At 48.5% G+C, this 23,411-nt stretch overlaps 1 protein-coding gene across 1 annotated transcript; it reads left to right on the top strand.

The window, feature by feature from the left end:
• The first annotated feature begins 1,385 nt into the window (after positions 1–1,385).
• Positions 1,386–17,697, top strand: LOC124163021 (nucleolar protein 58-like). Its single transcript, XM_046539804.1, has 6 exons — positions 1,386–1,470; positions 6,863–7,122; positions 7,202–7,301; positions 7,893–7,954; positions 8,021–8,248; positions 17,473–17,697. Exons 1-6 carry the CDS (start codon positions 1,386–1,388, stop codon positions 17,695–17,697), a joined length of 960 nt encoding a protein of 319 aa, XP_046395760.1.
• Positions 17,698–23,411: the final 5,714 nt, after the last annotated feature.

Here is a 23,411-nt window from a genome sequence, read left to right as displayed (position 1 = left end):
CTGTTTACAGATTACAATCTACCATGCTGACTGTATCTTCAATTAGTTAAAGAGTCGTACAATACTTAAGGACTTCCTTCGAATTTGTAAAATAAAATATTCATCACAAACTATCATAAATAGTTAAAAATAACAGGTTACAGATTGATAAATGCATATTACATGAATAAGGTATGCCATGGAATAGCCGCTCACATGGAAATATGATCAGGGAGGTCACTTACCGGTAATTGAAATTGTCCTGCTCTCCATCCACATTCCCCTGATAAGGCTTCAGTAAACTGACGGCAAGAGGAAATGCACCATTCCCCAAAAGGTGGTATTGGGGGGTATATCACCGCCTGTCAGTTTGTCCCACAGGGAACTTCCACGCAGGACCCCCGAGTCATTAACCCTACCAGGGAAACCAACATGGGTGAAGATGAACCTAAAATTATAACATCCCATCAGAAGAACGGACAAGCCAAGAAATATTCAGTTCCAGAAAATGCCAATGCTTACCGGTAGCGACTGCTAACCACTGCTAGCAAAATGATGGAATGCCACCCTTTATAGTTAAAGTAATCGGCACCATCTCTGGATGGTGTCCGGATGGGGATGTGGCAACCGTCTACAGCACCTAGCACTCCAGGGAATTGCCACCTAGTGAGGAATTCATCCGCACTGTTCCTCATCTCTTCCTCCGTTTCCGGAAACTGAATTTTTTCTATGTATACTGCGAGCACTGCGGTGCAAAAGTCCTCGACTATAGAGTGCACAGTGCTTTTACCCACGCCGAAAGTAAGGCCAATGGTGCCGTAGTCAGCGCCTGACTTCAAAAAGAAAATGGCGATGGCAATTCTCTTTTCTACACTAATTACCTCCCGTAAACGGCTGTCCCTCCTCGACAACCACGGCCCAAGGTCGACACTTAGCATATTAAAAGTGTCCCTGACCATTCTGAACACCGAATGAAACTTGTCCTCGGGCCAGAGGGTGACATCTCTCTCCCAAAAGAATTGCGCGTTGACGTACTTCCACACCCTGCGGTACACCCGTTCCCTTATTCGTCGCAAGAGTGGAGCAATTAACAATGCACGACGACGCTGGACGGCAAGTCCATCGCCACGAATTCTAATGTACTCGGCGTACAAATTATATATCACCGCAATAACCGCAACAATTTCCTCAACATCCATGATGCGATTTTCAATGTTATCAGCGTTACTACCTACTTCCCGCCAAATCAAATTATTCGCACCTGTCATTTCATTTTTTTTACTTGGACTTACTTACCATTCATCAGATGTCGCCAGTGTCTAACCATGGTAAGTGTGAACGCGCGTTGGTTCTGACGTCATCTTACGCTGGTTAAGGAATGATGGTAATGTGAACGGGGCAAGAGGATGTCCCCTCAGCCACCAGGATCCTCGTTCCCTACGAAACGGGTCGCCACGCACGGCAAACACGTGGGTGGGCTAAGGCAAGATGGTATCGCCTCTCTCAGACATTCATGCCCACATGACTGTCCGGACGCTACCCTAGTCGTATCAGGGGGATTTTTAACGAGGCTGTCTCCTCGGTGGGCTCGGGTCCGTGGGGGCGCGGCTCCCTAACTCCTGATTTTTGGCCTAAATATGTTTATTGGGGAATTTGTCCAAACCTCAACCAAATTTGCCGGCGAGTTAAATAGAAATCTGAACGTCCTTCAGATTAATATTCAGTGCCTTAGGAACAGGCTACTTGAAATGGAAGTGCTTATTTCTCAACACCAGCCTGATGTGATTTGTATTAATGAGCATTGGTTCACGGCTAACGAACTCGACTCATTCCAGCTACCCGGAAATGTTGTATCTGATGCTTTCTGCCGATCCACACTAAATATGGTGGTTTTAATTCTTATTTCTGTTAACTTAAGCTATTGCTCCGTTACCTTCCCTTATAGCTATCTCAATGTTGAACAGGTGTTTGAATGTAGAATGACCAAGGTCCAATTTTTCGACTCAAGTATTATTTTTCAACTGTATATCGTTCTCCAAGTGGTAATTTCAATGTGTTTCTTGATCAATTTACCAGCATGCTGATAAATGTTTACAACTCGTTTTACAAACCACTACTATTTGTCACTGGTGACTTTAATTGTGACCTCCTTCATTGCTCTAAAGAAAAATCAGAGCTACTAGATGTTCTTAACCCATTAGTGCCAATTGCAAACCTAAGTTGCCAACACTTTTGCTCGTTTTTGAAGATTATTTTCTCCAACAATATTCGTCGTAAACTCCCAATTCTTTCTTTTCTATGCTCCCTACCCTCTCTTTTGTTGAGCAAGGTCAACATCTTACCCTGCCATTAAAGCTAACGGTATCTATGAGGGAGAGACTGCGAAGGGTACCCAAGTGGTCATTTTGGAGGTTGACATTGTAGTGTTCACTCGTGCTTCTCGTGATACATTGTGCATATTTCTCAACACTGTTGCGGTTTGCGCATACTTAATATATGTGTGATGCCACTGTGAGAAAATATCGGTGTTTGTGTATTGCGCAGGTGATTTATACACTGTGGAACTTTGCTGGCAACTGAAGTTGCCACTGGGCATTCGTCGTGTCTCTTGGTGGTTAGCGTGATTTCGCCGGTGAGATTTGTTAGGTAGGTAGAATTGAGATTAAGGGTGCGTCGACGGCAAGGTCATTTTGCACCACTACTCAATCGTTTGATTCAAGACGCTTTATAAATGGATCTTTACTACGCAATTTGTTTACATAAAATAGAGGGAAGCTTTTAAATTTTATTGAAAAGACCTATTTCCTTGAGAAACAAAATTGTACTACTTAGATTGGTGGGGTGGTCTCCTAGAATAGATTCTAGGTCCCCATCTAGATTGAACCGTGTTCGCGCGTCACGGTATTTGTCGCACTCTGTCAAGATATGTCGGATGCTTAAAGGGCACCTACACTCATCACATTGAGGAGCTTGCTTCTCTTCGGTAAAAAGAAAGCCATGAGTCAGAGGGCAGTAGTAGTAGTAGTATTTGTGTTTAGGGTGCCTCGACAACTAAGGTCATTTGCACCACAGACAATCTATAAAAACAAAAATTTTACAAGATGCATTAAAAAAAACATTTAAACATTCATAAAAGTTTAGAAATAAAATGGGTTGTCAAATTATAAAAAGGTTGGAATTTAAACACTGTTAATTAGCCCGGTCTCTATTAAAAACTTTATCACTCGGCTGACACTATCAGGGTCGTCTCCTAGGATGTGCCCTAGGTCTCCTCCGATGTTCAGCCGATGGCGCACAGAGCGGTATTTCTCACATTCAGTCAGGAGATGTCTCATGGTAATGGGAGAGTCGCAAACATCACATAGGGGTGGAATTCTCTCTTCGGTGAAGAGGTACGAGTGGGTCAGAGCGCAGTGCCCAATTCTCAATCGTGCGATTGCGACCTCCTCCCTGCGGTTCCTCCTGACAGACGTGGGCCACGCTGAAATTACCGGCTTGATTGCGCGCAGTTTATTTCCGGTAAGAGAGCGCCAAGTCTCTTTCCACTTTTCTAAGGCTATCCTTTTTGTGGTCGCCTTCAAATCTTCATATGGAACCAGCACAGAATCAGCAACGTCGTCCTCGCTGGCTGCCTTCGCGGCCGAGTCGGCCTTCTCATTTCCAGCAATACCCACATGTCCAGGAACCCACAGAAAACGGATTTTCACTTTTTTTTGAGCAAGGGAAAGTAGTCTATTTTGAATTTCCTGGACGATTGGGTGACTGGGAGAAAAACTGGAAATGGACTGTAGGGCGCTCATGGAGTCGCTGCAGACCATAAAGGACGCGTTGCTACACTTAATACTATCCAGAGCCATCTTTATGGCGAACAGTTCTACCGTATAGCCGCTACACAGCGGACTGAGCTTGGCCTTGAGGGTTCCATGGTGAGACGAGATCACTGCACACCCACACGCACGCTCCGACTTCGATCCGTCCGTGTTAACAGGAATGAAGTCGGGGTGGCGGTGCATTACTTCCTTGAAGCTATGCTGGTATTCCGCGGCAGTTGTCAAAGATTTTTGATTTTTGTGGAGGACAAACCTGACTTGTGGAAAAGGTACCTGCCAAGGTGCATTATCCGAATTCCCAATGGGGTAAACTTCTGGGAGTATAAACTCACTGTCCAGGATAAAATTATTAAAAGTAATACTTAGGGGTCTAGTTGCCCTAGGCCGCCTGTTAAAAATATTTATAAAGCGTGGGTTAAAAATAATATTAAAACTAGGGTGCCCTCTCATTGTTAGAATTTTAGCAACATAGTTGCACATTAGGATGTTTAGGCGTGCAGTCAACGGGGGCTCCCCAGAATCTGAGTAAACACTCAAGACCGGAGAAGTCCTGAAAGCTCCAGTTGCCAATCGAAGCCCCGCATTGTGAACCGTGTTCAAAGGTCTCAAATAGCTTTCAAGGGCAGAGGAGTAGACAAAACATCCATAGTCTAATTTCGAGCGCACCAATGCTCTATACAATAAAAGCATCGTGGAGCGATCGGCACCCCACGAGTAATTACATAGATATCGCAGGATATTTAAAACTTTCAAACATTTGTTTTTTAAAAACTCAATGTGCTCACGCCAATTAAGGCGGCGGTCAAAAATCAAACCCAGAAAGCGGGCTGAATCCGTATAAGGTAGCATTCGGCCGCTCAGGCGAAGTTCTGGTGGAGGAACTTGTGCCCGCTTACGATGGAAGTGGACACATTTCGTTTTTTCAGCGGAAAAACGAAATCCACTTCGATTCGACCATTCCCCAAGTCTGTTAAGGGTCAGCTGGCTGACCCGTGCGGCACTGGCAATTGTGGACGATCGACAGAAAATGGCCAAGTCGTCCACGAATAAGGAGCCCATCACTGGTGTTCTGACGCATTCTGTAACGTCATTTATCGCAATGGCGAAGAGTGTGACGCTGAGTACAGAGCCTTGTGGTACCCCATTATGTTGTGTAAAAGGTCCGGATAAATGATTACCTATTCTTACTTTAAAAACACGGTCTGCTAAAAAATGTTTGATAAAAATTGGGAGATTTCCTCTTAGGCCCCACTCGTGTAACGTATTCAGAATCTTCTGGCGCCAGACTCGGTCATACGCCTTCTCCAGATCGAAGAACACGGCTATGACATACTGGCCCAGAAGGAAAGCCTCTTGGATAAAATTTTCGGTTCTCACGAGGTGGTCTGTGGTGGATCTACCTCGCCTGAAACCACACTGGATATTGGAAAGAAGGTTCCGACGCTCCAACCACCAAACGAGCCGACGGTTCACCATTCTTTCCATGGTCTTGCATAGACAACTGGTCAAGGATATTGGCCTATAATTATTTGGGTCTGTTTTATCCTTTCCTTGTTTGGGGATAGGGACAACTACGGATTCCCGCCACGCTGTAGGGAAGCTTCCCTCAACCCAAATTTGATTGAGGGTATGGAGAATATCCATCAACGCGTTCTCCGGTATATTCCGAAGAAATATGTTTAGGACACCGTCCACTCCTGGCGCGGTGTCTTTGGAATCCGCTATGGCGGACTTCAGTTCCCATAAGGAAAAAAGATCATTGTATCCGGCTGCTGCGTGCGATTCGGTGAAGTTCAAGTGTGGGGAGCGTTCCCTAATAGACAGGAAGGTTGCTGAGTAGTTCTCGTCGCTGCTGGTCTTGGCAAACGCTTCCCCGAGAACGTCGCATATCTCTTTCGGTGTGTGAAATGTCACACCTTGAAATACAAGGCACGAAACGCCGTGAACATGCCGTGCTCCCGATATAGCCCTCACCTTGTTCCAGACCTGATTTAGTGGTGTCCTGTTGTTGATGGAGGATACATAATTTATCCAGGAGGCCTTCTTTGACTCCTTTATAATTAGTCGGGCCTTTGCTCTGAGTCGTCGAAAGGAGGCAAGATTAGAGACAGTTGGAAACTTATTAAAAATACGGAGGGCACGTTTCCGTTTCTTAATAGCTTCGGCGCATTCCTCATTCCACCATGGTACCGCTGGTCGACGGATTGCGCCCTTAGATAAGGGGACACTAAGTTTCGCTGCGTCCACTATGCTAGCGGTTAGCACCTCAACGTTCTTTGTTCCGCCCCGAAGAGCATCGTACGTGAAATTAAAAGAATTTTTAAAAACAGACCAGTCGGCTTTGTGGACAATCCAGTTGCCCTCGCGGATAAAAATCGTATTGTTAATCTCGTCAGATTTGATTAAAATCGGGAAGTGGTCACTACCAAAGAGATCCGTATGGACAGACAGGTTCAGTCTTGTAAAAATGCTGCTCGTGCATAAGCACAAATCAATGGAGGAATATTCTCCGTTAAAGGAGTTAAAGCGTGTCCTCTCGCCATTGTTCAATAAAAAGAGGTTAAAATCTCGGAAAAAGCTGCTTAAAATCCGCCCCCTTCTGTTGCGTTGGGCAGAAGGGCCGCCCCACAGAGGATCATGAGCGTTAAAGTCGCCCAATAAAATATGGGGTCGCGGCAATTGACGTATGAGGGCTTGAAGGTTATTGTCATTTACCGGAGCATCTTCCGGGAGGTACACGTTGCACAGCGTTACCTCCATGGATGCATGGACGGTGACGGCCACAGCCTGGAATGGGGTGGTTAGCCGCACACGGGAGGTGTGTAGGGTATCCCGGACCGCTATTGCTACACCACCTTGGGCTCTTCGCCCACCAATAAAAGGTACTTACTTAAAAAAAAAGCATACAAGGAATACTAGACATACCTATTGTGATATTTGTCTCTTCTTCCCCATACCTACTTGAAGTCAATGATATTTTCCTTTGACCTGTGATATATAATTTGTTTTATGGAAAGTGTATTTTCATACTGGCTATTTTCTTTCATTCCCAGAAAACCTGGGATGCTCCTGGAGCCACGAAGACACCCTGCTTCTCCTTGAAGTTTATAGGGAGAAGGAGGGTGCCTTCCGTAGCAAGCGTCATGATAAGGTGTGGGAGGAAATAGGAGAAGCTATTTCCTCAAAAGCAGGACTAGCGGCCACTGGTCGCCAATGCCAGGCAAAGATCAGTGGCCTCAAGCGCACATACAAGGAGGTGAGGACGAGGAAAGCGAAGCCTGGCAATGGATCGTGCTATTGGCGATACTTAGAGGTGAGCTCACGTTGTGACTTTATTTTTGTTGTAATGATTGTGTAAGACTTCATCATTAACTGCTTCTGAACCTTCACAGGTAATGGATAGCATCTTCGGAGAGAAGGCATGGGTGGATGCTCCTGCCACTGCAGGAAGTGAGGGTCCACCACCTCCTAAAAATTTGACGACGAGTCCTGGTAACTTCATTCTTTTTACATAGCTCATCAAGTCTTCTATAAATTAGCATGTATTGTTATAATGCTCAAGTCAAGCAATATAAGTTCCATTCGTAATTATTGTCCAACTGCCAAACAATGAATAAAAGCACAAATATTTGAGTCCTTAGTCATTGATAATGTAACGTCTTCTTTAAGTATAAGACCTGAATAACATGGATTAACGAAAGGCAGATCAACTACTAATCTTCTGACTTTCCATCACCAAGTAATTAAAGAAATGGAGCTTACATCATAGTATCTATAACAAACAAATTCCTAGATTTTCTATTTGTAAGCAAATGTTTAATATTTAATGGCTATTTGCATATGATTTAGTTTGTACTGAAATTATTTTATCATTTTAATTATTAATTAGTTATTTTGCTTTACTTAATGGTACAACAAATGTGTTCCTGTTATAACAGCTTTGCCATGCTGTTCTCGGTGTGCCAAGCATATTTCAAGACATCAAATCAAAAGTGGTTGTTGTAGATTGTCAAGTTTATTGGGAATCTTTTCGTGGGTGAGATTTGAGCCTTAATTCCACATTTTTGTATTTGACCTGTTCAGGGACCAGCAAGAAGAGGAAGGTGGAGGGGGTGTTGGAGGAGCTGCTGGGGGAGTGGCGGAACGTGAGGGTGGAGTTGAAGGAGAGGGAAGAAAAGAGGGATAAGGAGAGGGAAGAAAAGAGGGATAAGGAGAGGGAAGAAAAGAGGGATGAGGAGAGGAGGAAGCGACGAGAGGAGAAGGAGAAGAAGCGGAAGGAGAAGAAGCGGAAGGAGAAGAAGCGGAAGGAGAAGAAGCGGAAGGAGAAGAAGCGGGAGGAGAAGAAGCTGGAGGAGCAGAAGAGGTTGGAGCTGAAGGAGAAGAAGTTAGAGTTGATGTCAAGAAAACTTTTAATTGAGGAGCAGAAGCTAGCAATGAAGGCAAAGAAAATTGCCATGGAGGAGAGGAAAATTGTTAAATAAATGTTAGAAAAGTTTACCTGGCTCTGTTTTCATTGCATGTTTCCTGGGGTATTTACTTTTTGAGTTCCTATTATCACAGGCTACCTTAGTCTGTGTGAAAACAATTAATAGTTATAGTATCACTTGAAGTTCAATACGTCAGTGCAATCTATTCGTTGTGGGTACCGCTAACATTTTAACTTATTTTTAACCTCCATGCAAGTTCACCATGAACTTTTTTCCATGTGTTTTCGGCCTTCATTCCATCTCCACGCCACAGTGTCATCGTCCTGTATTTATGTTTCTATCCCTTTGTTTCAATTTCTATTATATATTATTATGAATGTATATTCGCCTGTGGCGACCTGCGTGGATGTGAATTTGAAATATATATCGTTGATCGCAATAGCGAACAGCGTCACGCTCAAAACGGAGCCTTGGGGAACTCCGTTGTCAAGAGGGTAAAAATTTGATAATAACTGTCCCGTCCTTACTTTAAAAACACGGTTGGTTAAAAAATTTTGTATAAAAATGGGCAAACAGCCTCTAAAACCCCACTCGCGTAACACGCGTAGAATCTTACGTCGCCAGACCCGGTCGTAAGCCTTCTCTAAGTCGAAGAATACACAGACTACGTGTAGGCGGAGAAGGAAGGCTTCTTGGATGAAATTTTCAATTCAAACCAAGTGGTCCATGGTGGAACGGTTCCGCCTGAATCCGCAGTGTATCTTAGAGAGAAGTTTTCGACGTTCCAGCCACCAAATGAGACGTCGATTTACCATTCGCTCCATTAACTTGCACAGGCAGCTGGTGAGAGAAATCGGCCGGTAAGAATTCGGATCAGCTCGGTCTTTTCCATGTTTTGGGATAGGAACAATGACGGACTCCCGCAAGGACGGAGGAAAATCACCATTGGCCCAGAGCTGATTAAAAGTTTCAAGGACTTCCAGCAACGCCGATTCCGATAGATTTCGGAGGAAGGCATTGTGGATCTCGACGGGTCCTGGGGACGTGTCGTGGGAGTCATGGATGGCAGATTTCAGCTCCCAAATGGTAAATGGAATATTGTAGTCTGCCGTTGTTTTAGGCTCCTTAAAGGATATAGGGACGTTCTCGAGCCGTTTCTTGAGGATCGCAAAAGAAGGTTCAAAGCATTCGTCGCTGCTCACTTTGGCGAGTAATTGGGCGAATACGTTCCCTATCGCAGCTGGAGAAGTGATAACCTTTCCTTCGACTTCTAGGAAGGATATACCTAGATGCTGGCTGCTACCAAATATGCTCCTCACCAGACGCCATACCTGTGCAAGTGGAGTCCTGTGGTTGACACCGGAGACAAAATTCATCCAAGAAGTCCTCTTTGCGTCCTTTATTACCTGACACGCTTTCGCTCTCAGTCGCCGAAAAGCGGAGAGATTATTTGCTGTAGGATACTTGTTGAAAATTCGGAGAGCTTTCTTACGTTTTTTAATGGTTTCTGCGCAGGTTTCATTCCACCATGGCACCGCATTTCTTGGAAGGATGCTTCGAGATCGTGGTATGCTAATTTCGGCGGCTGGAATAATGCTGGACGTCAAAAGATTTACGTTTGTTACACAGTCGTTTTTATCCCACACGAAGTTAAAAGTTGAGTTAAAACGATGCCAATCAGCTTTCCGGACAGTCTAACGGCCTGGTCTACTAAATCGGGGTCAAAATATTGCTTCCTTTTGATTAAAAGGGGAAAGTGATCGCTCCCACTAAGATCCTTATGCACAGAGAGTTTGAGTTTATTGACCAAAACCAGTCGATAAAACACACAAGGCAATGGATGAGAAATCGCCGCTATAAGAGTTAAAACGGGTTTTCTCGCCATTGAGTAAAAATAGGTTAAAGTCACTAATAAAACTTGATAAAATACGTCCCCTGCGGTCACTGTCCCGGGATGCTTCACCATAGACGATCGTGAGCATTAAAATCTCCGAATATGATAAAAGGCTGAGGTAGCTGGTGAACAAGGGATTCTAGATTAAAACGGGTGACGGGTGCACCCTCCGGCAGGTAAACGTTGCACACCGTTATCGCCTCGGGAGCGTGCACCGTCACCGCTACCGCTTGGAAAGGTGTGTTAAGATTTATTCTGGAGGTGTAAATTCCCTCCCGAACAAAAACCGCCACTCCACTATGGGCTCGTTGGCCGCTGGTATCGTCCAGTCTAAAAGCGTTAAAATGTTTTAAATATCCCTTGTCCGTGTCCTTAAAACGTGTTTCCTGCAAACATATACAGGACGGGTTAAAATCTCTGATAAAAATGTCTAGCTCCTCCTTATGCCGATAAAAACCATTACAGTTCCACTGTATGATAAAAGCCATTAAAAATTGATAAAAATAAATTAAATACATAGATAAATTAATTTAAAATTGCCAGAGGGAGAGTCAACGCTTAATGCGTCTTCTCTCCTTAGCCGTCGCCCGGATGATTTCTGACTCAGAAATATATTCATCTTCTTCCATAGACTGGTTGGCTACGCGTAGGCGAACCAGATGGACCCGGGGACTGAGATTTTCCACGCCTGCTTTGCGTGGCCACGGTGGGTGTTGTGTTTGCGTTCTTCTTTGAAGAGCCCTGACTAGCATCCTTTTTTCCGGCGGTTTGCCCTTCTTAGTTGCCGGCTTGGTAGCCTTATTTTCCTCTTGCGTGTCTGTATTATTATTAGTAGTAGTAGTAGTAGTATTTGGATTTAGGGTGCGTCGACGGCAAGGTCATTTTGCACCACTACTGTGCTAGTAGTAGTAGTAGTATTTGGATTTAGGGTGCGTCGACGGCAAGGTCATTTTGCACCACTACAGTGCTATTTAATTACAAAAGTTATGTATAAAGTAATCTACTGCATCTGATGTCTTCGTTGAAAGTGTACATAATTAGATTTTATTAAAAATGTTTATTTCTCTGAGAAACCGAAATGTACAGATTAAGTTGGTAGGGTGGTCTCCTAAAAGGGTTTTTAGGTCTCCCCCTAGATTATTTCGTCTTCGCGCTTCGCGGTACTTAACACAATCTAGCATGATGTGTCTAATACTTAATGGACATTTACAATCCCCACATTGGGGAGGTTCCTTCTCTTCAGTAAAGAGATACGCATGGGTCAGGGGGCTGTGCCCTATCCTCAATCGTGTAAGTACTACTTCCTCTCTCCGATTACTACGAGCTGAGGAGGGCCACGCTGCTACCATGTCCTTGATGCCACGGAGCTTGTTATTATTTAGAATCCTCCATGACTCCCTCCATTTTCCAAATACCACGTTTCTTAGAGATGCTCGTAAGTCCTCGTGGGGAACCAGCGTTGAGACAAGAACTTCGTTATTCAGAGCTTCCTTGGCCATAGCGTCTGCTATCTCATTCCCGGCTATCCCCTCATGTCCCGGTACCCACAGAAAATGGATATTCAAACCCTTTCTCGAAAGGGTCAGCAGGAGAGAGTGTATTTCTTGCACGATCGGGTGCACGGGTGAGAAGCCAGAGATGGCTTGTAGCGAGCTCCTGGAGTCAGTGCATATGACAAAGGAGCCGCCGTGGTCACCTAGGGCTTCTAGAGCTGTCCTTATGGCATAAAGCTCCGCCGTGTACACACTGCACATCGGGTGAAGCTTTGCTCTGATGTTCCCGTGGATAGGGGAGAACACTGCACATGCACAAGCAGAGTTATCTTTCGAACCGTCAGTGTAAACGGGGGTAAGGTTGGGGTGATTCCATCGGAACATGGCAAACGAACGCTGGTACTCCGAGGGAGTTGTGGAAGACTTCGGTCGAGATCGTGAAAGAATATTCACCACCGGAGTGGGAGTGATCCAAGGGGGGTGTTCCGAGAATGAAACAGGATACACTTCAGGTAGCGTGAATTCGCATCCGCGAATAAAATCGTTAAAACGAACGCTTACTGGTCTGGTTGCTTTAGTCCTTCGGTTAAAAACATTAATAAAACGGGGTTTAAAAAGTAAACTATAACATGGGTGACTCGTCATTGCTAACATTTTGGAAACGTAGCTACAAAGAAGCCAGGTCCTTCGGTAGCATAGAGGAGGCTCGCCTGCGTCGGTATATATACTGGGAATCGGGCTGGTCCTAAACGCCCCAGTGCATAGTCGCAGACCTGCGTTGTGCACTGAATTAAGTGCTTTCAAATACGTCTCGCGAGCGGACGCATACACGAATGAGCCGTAGTCTAATTTCGACCGCACCAGTGTGCGGTAAAGTAAAATTAAGGTGGTGCTGTCTGCTCCCCAAGATGCGTGGCTTAAAAACTTTAAAATGTTCAAAGACTTCAAACAGTTTACCTTGACAGAATTAATGTGCTCCTTCCAGTTGAGTTTGTGGTCGAGGGTCATCCCCAGAAAACGGACTGATTCCACAAATGGGAGGTTTCTACCACCTAGGTGTAACGTGGGATTTACATGCACGCCCCGAGTGCGAGAAAAGTGAACGCACTTTGTTTTCTCCAAAGAGAAAAGGAAGCCGTTATTTTGGGTCCATTTGTGAAGTTTATTAATGGTGAGTTGCGCCATCCGCGATGCATTCACGACCCTAGATGATCTGCAGAAAATCGCGAGATCATCCACAAACAGTGACCCTAACACTGGCTCCTTGATGCAGTGAGCTATGTCGTTGATCGCAATAGCGAACAACGTCACGCTCAGAACGGAGCCTTGGGGAACTCCGTTGTCAAGAGGGTAAAAATTTGACAACAACTGTCCCGTCCTTACTTTAAAAACACGGTTGGTTAAAAATTTTTGTATAAAAATGGGCAAACAGCCTCTAAAACCCCACTCGCGTAATACGCGTAGAATCTTACGTCGCCAGACCCGGTCGTAAGCCTTCTCTAAGTCGAAAAATACACCGACTACGTGTTGGCGGAGAAGGAAGGCTTCTTGGATGAAATTTTCAATTCTAACCAAGTGGTCCATTGTGGAACGGTTCCGTCTGAATCCGCATTGTATCCTAGAGAGGAGTTTTCGAAGCTCCAGCCACCAAATGAGACGTCGAGTTACCATTCGCTCCATTAACTTGCACAGGCAGCTGGTGAGAGAAATCGGCCGGTAAGAATTCGGATCAGCTCGGTCTTTTCCATGTTTTGGGATGGGAACAATGACGGACTCCCGCCAGGACGGAGGAAAATCCCCATTGGCCCAGAGCTGATTAAAAGTTTCAAGGATTTCTAGCAACGCCGATTCCGATAGATTTCGGAGGAAGGCATTGTGGATCTCGTCGGGTCCTGGGGACGTGTCGTGGGAGTCTTGGATGGCAGATTTCAGCTCCCAAATGGTAAATGGCATATTGTAGTCTGCCGTTGTTTTAGGCTCCATAAAGGATATAGGGACGTTCTCGAGCCTTTTCTTGAGGATCGCAAAAGAAGGTTCATAGCATTCGTCGCTGCTCACTTTGGCGAGTAATTGGGCGAATACGTTCCCTATCGCAGCTGGAGAAGTGATAACCTTTCCTTCGACTTCTAGGAAGGATATACCTAGATGCTGGCTGCTACCCGAAATGCTCCTCACCTTACGCCATACCTGTGCAAGTGGAGTCCTGTGGTTGATGGAGGATACATAATTTATCCAGGAGGCCTTCTTTGACTCCTTTATAATTAGTCGGGCCTTTGCTCTGAGTCGTCGAAAGGAGGCAAGATTAGAGACAGTTGGAAACTTATTAAAAATACGGAGGGCACGTTTCCGTTTCTTAATAGCTTCGGCGCATTCCTCATTCCACCATGGTACCGCTGGTCGACGGATTGCGCCCTTAGATAAGGGGACACTACGTTTCGCTGCGTCCACTATGCTAGCGGTTAGCACCTCAACGTTCTTTGTTCCGCCCCGAAGAGCATCGTACGTGAAATTAAAAGAATTTCTAAAAATAGACCAGTCGGCTTTGTGGACAATCCAGTTGCCCTTGCGGATAAAATTCGTATTGTTAATCTCGTCAGATTTAATTAAAATCGGGAAGTGGTCACTACCACAGAGATCCGTATGGACAGACAGTTTCAGTCTTGTAAAAATGCTGCTCGTGCATAAGCACAAATCAATGGAGGAATATTCTCCGTTAAAGGAGTTAAAGCGTGTCCTCTCGCCATTGTTCAATAAAAAGAGGTTAAAATCTCGGAAAAAGCTGCTTAAAATCCGTCCCCTTCTGTTGCGTTGGGCAGAATGGCCGCCCCACAGAGGATCATGAGCGTTAAAGTCGCCCAATAAAATATAGGGTCGCGGCAATTGACGTATGAGGGCTTGAAGGTTATTGTCATTTACCGGAGCATCTTCCGGGAGGTACACGTTGCACAGCGTTACCTCCATGGGTGCATGGACGGTGACGGCCACAGCCTGGAATGGGGTGGTTAGCCGCACACGGAAGGTGTGTAGGGTATCCCGGACCGCTTTTGCTACACCACCTTGGGCTCGTCGCCCACTCAAGTCATCCAACCTAGTCACACTATATCCCTTTAAAATTCCCTGGTCTGTCGATTTAAAATGCGTTTCTTGTAGACATATACATAAAGGGTTAAAATCATTTATTAAAACAGCCAGCTCCTCCTTATGCCGATAACATCCATTACAATTCCATTGTAATATAAAAGCCATAAAAAGGTTTAAAAAAGGTGAAAGATAAAAACAGAAAAAAAAGATGTAAATATTTAAACTTGGAGCAGCATTAGCCCGGAAATCTGTGGAATCATCGCTTCAAGCGACTTTTCCTTCCCTTATTCCTGACTTTTACGATCTCTGTGTCCGAAATACAGAGGTCTTCGTCTATGTCCTCCTGCATCGGTTCCATACCTTTGCCGGAGGGACCAGGAGAGGGAGTTTTCTCTCGCTGGTCAGGTTTTCTGGTTGTTTTCTTTGCTGTATTTTTGGGAGACACTACGGAAGTGTTAGGGGTGTTTTTTTTATTGTTGCTGTTACTCGCATTCGTTTTTTTTTTAATACATCTATCTGCTTTTCAGGTTCCGTCTGTGTAGAAATGGTGCACTTCTTAACTGGAGCGGAGGCGATTGCGGCAAAGGAACGCGAGAAAGAGGGGGCACTAAGGGCTTTGAACTTTTTCCTTGCCTCTAGGTAAGATATTTTATCCACAGTTTCAATTTCCATAATCTTCCGTTCCTCTTTCATTTTCGGGCAATCGCGAGAATAAGCCGCGTGCGTACCCTCGCAATTCACGCAGCAGGCCGCTTCAGCACATTTGTCCCCATCGTACTTGTCCTTGCCGCAACGCGGGCACTTGTCCTTGCCCTCACATCGCGTTGCGATGTGGCCGAATTTTTGGCACTGGAAACAGCGCATCGGGGCTGGTATGAATGGTCGCACGGGAACTGATTCATACCCTATGAACACTTTGTCAGGGAGCCGGTCACACGTAAATGTAAGCACTACAGAGGTGGTGTTTACTATTTCTCCATTCCGTTTCGTTGTCATCCGACGAGCGTCGCACACTCCCTGGGATGCCATCTCTTGTTTGATTTCGTCAGCGTCCACATATAGTAGGTCGAAATGGCTTATAACTCCCCGACAAGTGTTCAGGGTTCGGTGAACCTCCACTGTCACTGGGATGTCGTGCATCAGTTTCATGTTGAGAACCTTCTCACTTTGCGCCTGGTTTGCCGTTTCGATCAAAAGGGATCCATCCCGTAACTTTTTGGCCGATTTTATATCACCTGGGACCGTAGCAGAGAGGACTTTACGAATTAAGAAAGGGGACACTTTTTTTAGTGTTTCCCCTTCCTTCTGACATTTCATTATAAGAAATTTATTATTTTCATTTCTCCCCCATTCGTTTCCGGACGGGATCTTTTTGTTGGAGGTAAGAAGTTATTATCCATACGCTCGTACAAAATTCGTCCCCTGGGCTCCCCACCCACCACGGAGCCACACATTCGGGACGCCACACCGAGATCCGGTGTGGTCGCCAGGGCTACCCAAGGGATATAGGAACCTTCGATAGGAGGCCTCTTTCGGGTTAGAACCTCCAGCGCGGGGGCCCTCCGAACCCACACGCCTTCGGCCGCCCTACGGAGACCCCCATATCTCCAGCACTAACCCGTCCTGGCGTACGCTCGGAAGGAGCCGCCAAGCTCCCCAGCCGCCAGGAGCCGATTGACCGAGCTGGGCTCTTCTCGGCCGCCCGTTTTTCGGGGAATCCAGGGCCGAAGTGGGGTATTGAATTCCGGACCATACCGGGTTTCCGACGCCCAGCTGGGTGCCGGAGAACTCACCCACCAGGATCCCCTTCTCCCCCTTGTACGGGTCTCCACGCACGGCAAACACGTGGGTGATTCTGGACGCCAGATGTTACGGCTACTCAGAACAGCAGTCACATGCTGTCTGGACACTATCCGAGCGAACGACGGGGTTTTTTAACGAGCTTGTCTCCTCGGTGGGCTCGGGTCCGTGGGGGCGCGGCTCCCCAAAGGAAGAGATTACTCTCTTCCCCCCGTGCGGGGGTCTGTATTATTATTTTTCTCACTATCTACTACGGCAGCATACGAACGGGAGAACGTAGGCACGATGAGTGTTCTATATTTTTTCCGGCCTTCATTATATGGCAGCTTTTCCACTGTTTTTATCTCCTTTATTTTTTTCTCTTCTCTCATCTTGGGGCAATCTCGAGAGTAAACCGGATGTGATCCCTCGCAATTCACACAGGTTGGTTCAGAGTTGCACGCGTCACCTTCGTGTTTCTCTTTGCCACAGCGCGGGCAGGTGGCCTTGCCCTCACATCTAGTAGCGATGTGGCCGAAACGCTGGCATTGGAAACACCGCATGGGGCTAGGAATGAATGGCCTTACGGAAACAGATTCGTATCCCACATAGACCTTATCAGGAAGTTTGTCACGACAGAAAGCGAGGATGACGGACGTGCTGTTGATCAGCTCACCGTTCCTCTTTGTCTTAAGACGGCGGCAGTCTATTACACCCTGAGACGCGATCTCACTCTTTATCTCATCTTCAGAGACGTAGAGCAGGTCCTAATGCGAAATGACTCCCCGACATGTATTGAGTGTTTGGTGCACCTGGACCTTAACGGGTATTTCGTTAAATTTTGTCATTTTCAATAACTTTTCGCTTTGTTTTTCGTTGCTGGTTTTAATTAACAGTGATCCATCCCTTAATTTTTTGGCCGATTCTAAGTCACCGGGTATCGCTGCCGACAGAACTCGTCTTATTAGAAAGGGAGACACCTTTGTCAGGGTCAGAGCAGCAGTTCGTGGATCATCGAGGGAGACTTCGCCGAGAGGACCACCGAGGAGCACCTCATCGAGGGACAGCGGCAAGGAGGCGAGCGTACCGTCGACGACCCGCGTCAAGAAGAGAGGACAACACCCGCCAAGGAGGTTCCGTCCGAGGAAGCGCTTGCCGCAACCGAGGACAGCCGCCAAGGCGTGCCAAGGAGGGAGAGTCCCTCTCAGGGCTAACCCACCTACCACCAATCTCCTTTGCTTAAGGTCCTTTTAAGGGCCTACACAGTCGGTCGCCGACTAACCTTCTTCCACAGGGGACAAGAGCAAGGACCGACCGAGGAAGGAGGACAACACCGCCACCAAGGGAAACCGCCTGAGGAAGCGCTAGTCGCGACCGAAGGCTAGGAGCCAAGGACCGGACAAGGAAGGAAGACCACCAGCCTAAGGACCAGACTAGGAAGGAAGGAAGTCCACCACCTGGAGGAGGGAGGCAGTCTATTCTCCTTTGCTTAAGGTCCTTTTAAGGGCCTATACGGTCGGGCGCCGGCTAACCTTCTACCACAGGGGACAAGAGCCAGGACCGACCAAGGAAGGAGGACAACACCGCCACCAAGGGAAACCGCCTGAGGAAGCGCTAGTCGCGACCGAAGGCTAGGAGCCAAGGACCGGACCAGGAAGGAAGACCACCAACCTAAGGACCGGACTAGGAAGGAAGAAAATCCACCACCAGGAGGAAGGAGGCAGCCTATTCTCCTTTGCTACTTGGTCCTTTTTGGGGCCATTTTCTCTCCTGTCTCTTTTAGGCCAGTGCAAGGAACTTTCTGCGGGCCCTACGGGTAACCCAAAGTTTGCACCCTTGTGACTGCAGGGGCATTCCCCCGCCCGGGGGAACTAGTATCTGCCCAAGCGAAGTCTGCAAGTGGAGAGGGTTCGGTCCTCCAATCGCCGGCTGGTACACGCAAAACCTCTCATACGACCTACCCCGACGCACTCGTTGGCCATAGGGTGAGAGTCACCATTTCCTGAAGCTTGCACGCTAACGCACTCGTTAGCAGCTGACGGACCACCCCTTCACAAACATTAACGGCGCCCACGTAACGTGCGGTGGGTTCTCCAGCCGTGGGGCAGCGATCATCGTTGGGGCTATTCTGCTTGTCTGCGGGCAAGTAGTCCAATAGGTACACAGGGGTTGGGGAGGACAACACAGCGCTAGGCGGCCCTCCCCCGTCAGGGGAGGTCCTGACACCAGGGCCTTAAGCCACAAGTTCTTGGTAGCCTTTCCGAAAGAACCCGAAGAGGGCCTTTTCCGTACTTACACCTCGCTCCGAATTTTTTTCGCAAAGGCATCAGCGCCTAAGTTTTACAAGGCATCAGCGCCTAAGAATAGGGGCCTGATTTGAGAGGCATCAGCGCCTCTAAGATCTAAGCGGGACTTGGCATAAGAGCCACCCCGCCCTTGCTTCAAAGGCCAGTAACTTAGTTTTTCACAAGGCATCAGCGCCTAAGTTTTACAAGGCATCAGCGCCTAAGAATAGGGGCCTGATTTGAGAGGCACCAGCGCCTCTCAGATCTAAGCGGGACTTGGCATAAGAGCCACCCCGCTCTTGCTTCAAGGCCCCGGTCAGCCGCGTAACGGCATCGGTGCCCGTATTTTTGGTGCTTAATACGACCGTCGACGACTAGCTCGCATAACGAGAAGGCCTTCGGTTGCACTGCGTCACGGCCAACCTGTTCCAAGACTGTTCCGCATCACGGATGCCGGGCTCCGCGTCACGGAGCCTGGTAAGATCTGAGAGTCGGCACGATGGAGCGAGTAGTCTCCGGGCGACTCACCAACCGCCCCTTATCATGCCCGACCATCTATAACCTGAGGTCTCGCGGTTCCCCCAGGGCTCTGGCCTTACCACGGATCTCCGGATCCCCCCCTGCGAAGCCGGATGGAACGGGTGCCCGGATCTCTTCTCCGCCGTCTGCGGGGACAGGCCGAGTCTCCTGAATCCCCGGACTCTGCTGTGCCCTCCGCGCGGCCTAGTTCGAGGGCTAGCCCAGCTCACGCCCCTCCATCAGCGGACGAGGCAGCTACCTCCCCTGCCGCTTCTTCCTCTTTGGCTTCCTTTCCCAACAGCTCCATGAGGTCGCTCGCCTCACCCCCCCTCTTCCAACCAATCACCCCAGCGGCAACCTCTACCCCCACCATCGTGGCCACTGCGGTGGCTGCATTACCATCCCTGATGGCTCTCCAAGTGCCTACCCCTCCCTCCATCCTGAGCCAAACGTTCAGCCTCGTTACGAGGTGGCAGCCATCCGGTGCCCCAACTCGCACCATCCCACCAACTACGGCACCCACCGCCACGAGACCACCCCACACCTCCGCCACGCCCCCGACCCGCACCTTCCCAGTTCGCATCGCCCGTCTCCCAAGGTCCTGCAGTCAGCGCAGCTTCTTTCAAGCTTGGCGCCAGGCCTATCCGGACCTTGCAAATGCCCGGATCTTCGTCAACACGGAGCGGCGCACCGCAATTGTGAACGTAGATAGTAGAGGTGTGGAGACCCTGAGGCATGAATATAGACGTTTGGACTATGCCATAGGGGAGCCACTCCAATACGATCTGCCCCCTGAACGGCGCCCAGCCGCGCCATCTCCTACACCCGTGAGTGAACTCGTACATTTTGTCATTCTAGGTGTGGACTACGCCACGAGAGTGGACCACCTAGTGGAGAGACTCCTGGAGTTGGACATCCCCGTGAAGGAGGCCTGGAGGATCTACACACGGAGACGGAGGAAGACGACCGTCGTGAGGGTCATCGTCCCAGCAGCCAGTTGGAGGAAATGCGGGAGAACTCTGAGCGGCGGTTTCTCACTTGACGGCCGCCTGTATCGATGCGAGCCGGCCCGCCCGACCCGAACCAGGAAGTCCACACGCACCCAGACGCCGCAATATGGTGCCACTCGTGTCCAGGGCCGGCACCCTCCGCCTCTGGGCACACGTGAGCGCGCTGTCTCCCCGGCTCGCCCTGAGCGCCCGGCAGAGCAGCGCCATGACCAAGCCCCTGAAGTAGATTTCTTTTCTGATCTATTACAGGCACAACCAGGGTACCAGCCAGCGACGAGGAGCCAGGTGATCCGCTTCATGTCGCAGGTCATCCGGGACACCGTTCACCCCGGCGTCGCAGAGGAGGTTGCGGACGTCATCAGGGTAGCGGCAAGGACCATCTTCGGATGGAAGACCTACGCGGGAGCGACGCGCCGAGACTAGGAAACTAACATGAATCAGTCCCCAAAAGTGTCGTTCCTAAACATCAACGGAGCCGTGGCCCAAAAACGGTCACTGCTCCGGGAACATATGAGGAGCAGGAAGGTCGCCATCATGGGGCTGGTGAAGACCTTCCTCAAACCCTCCACTAAAATTAAAATCTCTGGCTTCCAGGAGTTCACCATCCCGAGGACTAAACCACGATCCGGTGGAGTCGCAATCTTGATCCGCTCTGACATCGCCAAACAACTAGACATCCCGGAGAACTGCCTGCCAGAAGGGAACGACGCAGTGATGGCGATTGCGCGACTTGGACAAAGAGACGTGCAGATCTGCGTGCTCTACTGTCGACCACGAGCGCCGCTACCGATGAAGCTCCTGGACTTCATCGCTGACAGCAAGAAACCCACAATACTCCTCGGGGATTTCAACGCACGCCATCACGCCTTCAGGGACCACGCTACTAACGCCAATGGGCGCAAACTCCTCTCTTTTCTCCTCCGCAGTCCCATGGTGCGGCTGGACATCCCTTCCCCCACTTCCATAGGGAGAGGAGCATTCAACCCTGATCATGCAATCGTCACGGGTGACCTTATGCCTCTATGCGGACAGGTCAACGTAGACGATTGCATTACATCCGACCACCTCCCGTTCTCTTTCTCTTTCAGGTGGGTGAAACAGCGAGGGAACTACGTCATCCAGAGACCAGATTGGAAGAAGGTGGACTGGGAAGCCTTCAACAGAACAGTACAGGCTAAAACAGGAGACATCGGAGAGCTACACAACGTCACGGAAGTTGATGCAGCGATAGAGACTGTGGAGAGGGCCTTCGCCGAAGCCGCCACTGCTATCCCGATGAAGACAATTGACACCGCCTGTCCGCCGCTCGCCCCACATATAGTGACTCATCAAAGAAAAGAGGGCACTCTACAGAGAATGGATCCGGTACAGAGACCCGGCGGTCAAACAAGAGTGGAACAGGCAAAACGCTGTGATACGCAGAAATGCCATCGAAGTAAAAGAAAAAGCCCGGGAAAATGCCTGTAAACACCTCGACTACCGGGACGGGGGTGCGTTCTGGAGAAAATTCAAGATGCTGACGGGACAGCTGACTCAGACGCACACCTCGTTGAAGGGTCCCGATGACAACCCGATAGCAGAGCCAGCAGAAAAGGCAGAAGAATTCCGGAGAGTACTGCAGGACGTCTACTCTCCGATGCAAGACTCCCTGTTCAATAATAAGAACATGGAAACTTGTGCCTTCCACGCCAGATGGAAGAGGGGGAGATTCCTGCCACGGGAAGAAATACCTGAGGAACAAGAAAGAACGGGCATTCTCAGAAGCATCACCGAGGAAGACATGGCATCTGCTAAACCGAGGAAAAACAAGGCACCCGGAGACGATGGTATAAAGGCCATACATCTGATGCACTCACCAGCGTGCTTACCACCTCTACGGAATATCTTCAACGCAGCGCTTGCACTAGGATACTGTCCCCAGGCTTGGAAGAAAATGACCATGGTAATGATACCCAAGCCTGGAAAGGACAATTCGAAAGCTGAAAACTACCGACCTATCAGCTTAACCAGCACCGTCGGAAAGTGGTTCGAGAGAATTATAGTGCAGCGCTTGACCAAACTACTGGAAGAAAACGGAGCCCTACCACAACTACAGTATGGATTCAGACCACACCGGTGCACCACGGATCCCCTCACTCTCCTAACCAGCACGGCAGCAGAAGGGATCAACAGGAACAGATACACAGCGGCACTGTTCCTGGACATAGAAAGGGCATTCGACAGCGTGTGGCACGACGGGCTTATGTACAAGCTAGAGAAGCTGCCCGGGATGGAACAGGACCTCCTGCGGCTTATAAACTGTTTCATCAGAAACAGAAGCGCGAGGGTTAGAGTCGGACCCCAGCTCTCCTCCGCTTTCCCCCTACAAGCCGGTGTCCCTCAGGGCACCGTGCTGTCCCCCCTACTCTTCTCGCTGTACTGCCACGACATACCCACGGACAGGAAACAAAGAAAACCCGTGGAAGTAATCCAATACGCCGACGACACAGCCCTATGGATTACACAGCCCTCACACCGCGGACGGCAGAGAACTACTTACAGAACATGCTGTCGCGCCTTGAGAAGTGGTTCAAGGACTGGAGAGTGAGGCAAAACCCAAAGAAGACGCAGCTGATCATCATCAAACCTCTTGGGAAGAAGCACCATCAACAACACCAAGTGACGCTATGGAACCAAAGGATCCACCAGTCCACCACAGCAACCTACCTGGGAGTGCTAATCGATCAAAACCTCACTTTCAGGAAGCATGTCGGAAACATCATGGCGAGGTGCAACAGAAGGAGTAATCGCATACGCGCGGTTCGAGCAAGGGGACGCGGGGTATCAGAGAGGTGCGGCCTGCTCCTGTACAAGTCTTCAATTAGACCAGTTATGGGGTACGCCGCACTTGCTGTACTCCCGTACAACGATTCCCTACAGAGATACGCCTCGTTTGAAAGGCGTGTCCTACGGCAGACCTTCTTGTTGCACCCACGCACCAACAGGAAGCAAGTCTATAACATAACTAATATCGAGCCTCTCCTCCACAGATTATGCCGGCTACGGAGCAACGCCGCAGGGAGGATTGCAGAGCACAACCCACGACTATTCGAAGACATCATGCTTCCTGGGAAC

The sequence above is a fragment of the Ischnura elegans genome, chromosome 7, assembly GCF_921293095.1.
Source record: "Ischnura elegans chromosome 7, ioIscEleg1.1, whole genome shotgun sequence".
Taxonomy (NCBI): domain Eukaryota; kingdom Metazoa; phylum Arthropoda; class Insecta; order Odonata; family Coenagrionidae; genus Ischnura; species Ischnura elegans.
This window is presented reverse-complemented; position numbering and strand designations above follow the sequence as displayed.

Excerpts from the sequence above, each read along its gene's own strand:
- LOC124163021 (XM_046539804.1), top strand. The coding sequence starts at position 1,386 with ATGTCCCCTCAGCCACCAGGATCCTCGTTCCCTACGAAACGGGTCGCC. Across the intron at positions 1,471-6,862 it reads GGGTGGGCTAAGGCAAGATG|AAAACCTGGGATGCTCCTGG; the intron begins GTATCGCCTCTC and ends TTTCATTCCCAG. Across the intron at positions 7,955-8,020 it reads TGCTGGGGGAGTGGCGGAAC|GAGAGGGAAGAAAAGAGGGA; the intron begins GTGAGGGTGGAG and ends AAGAGGGATAAG.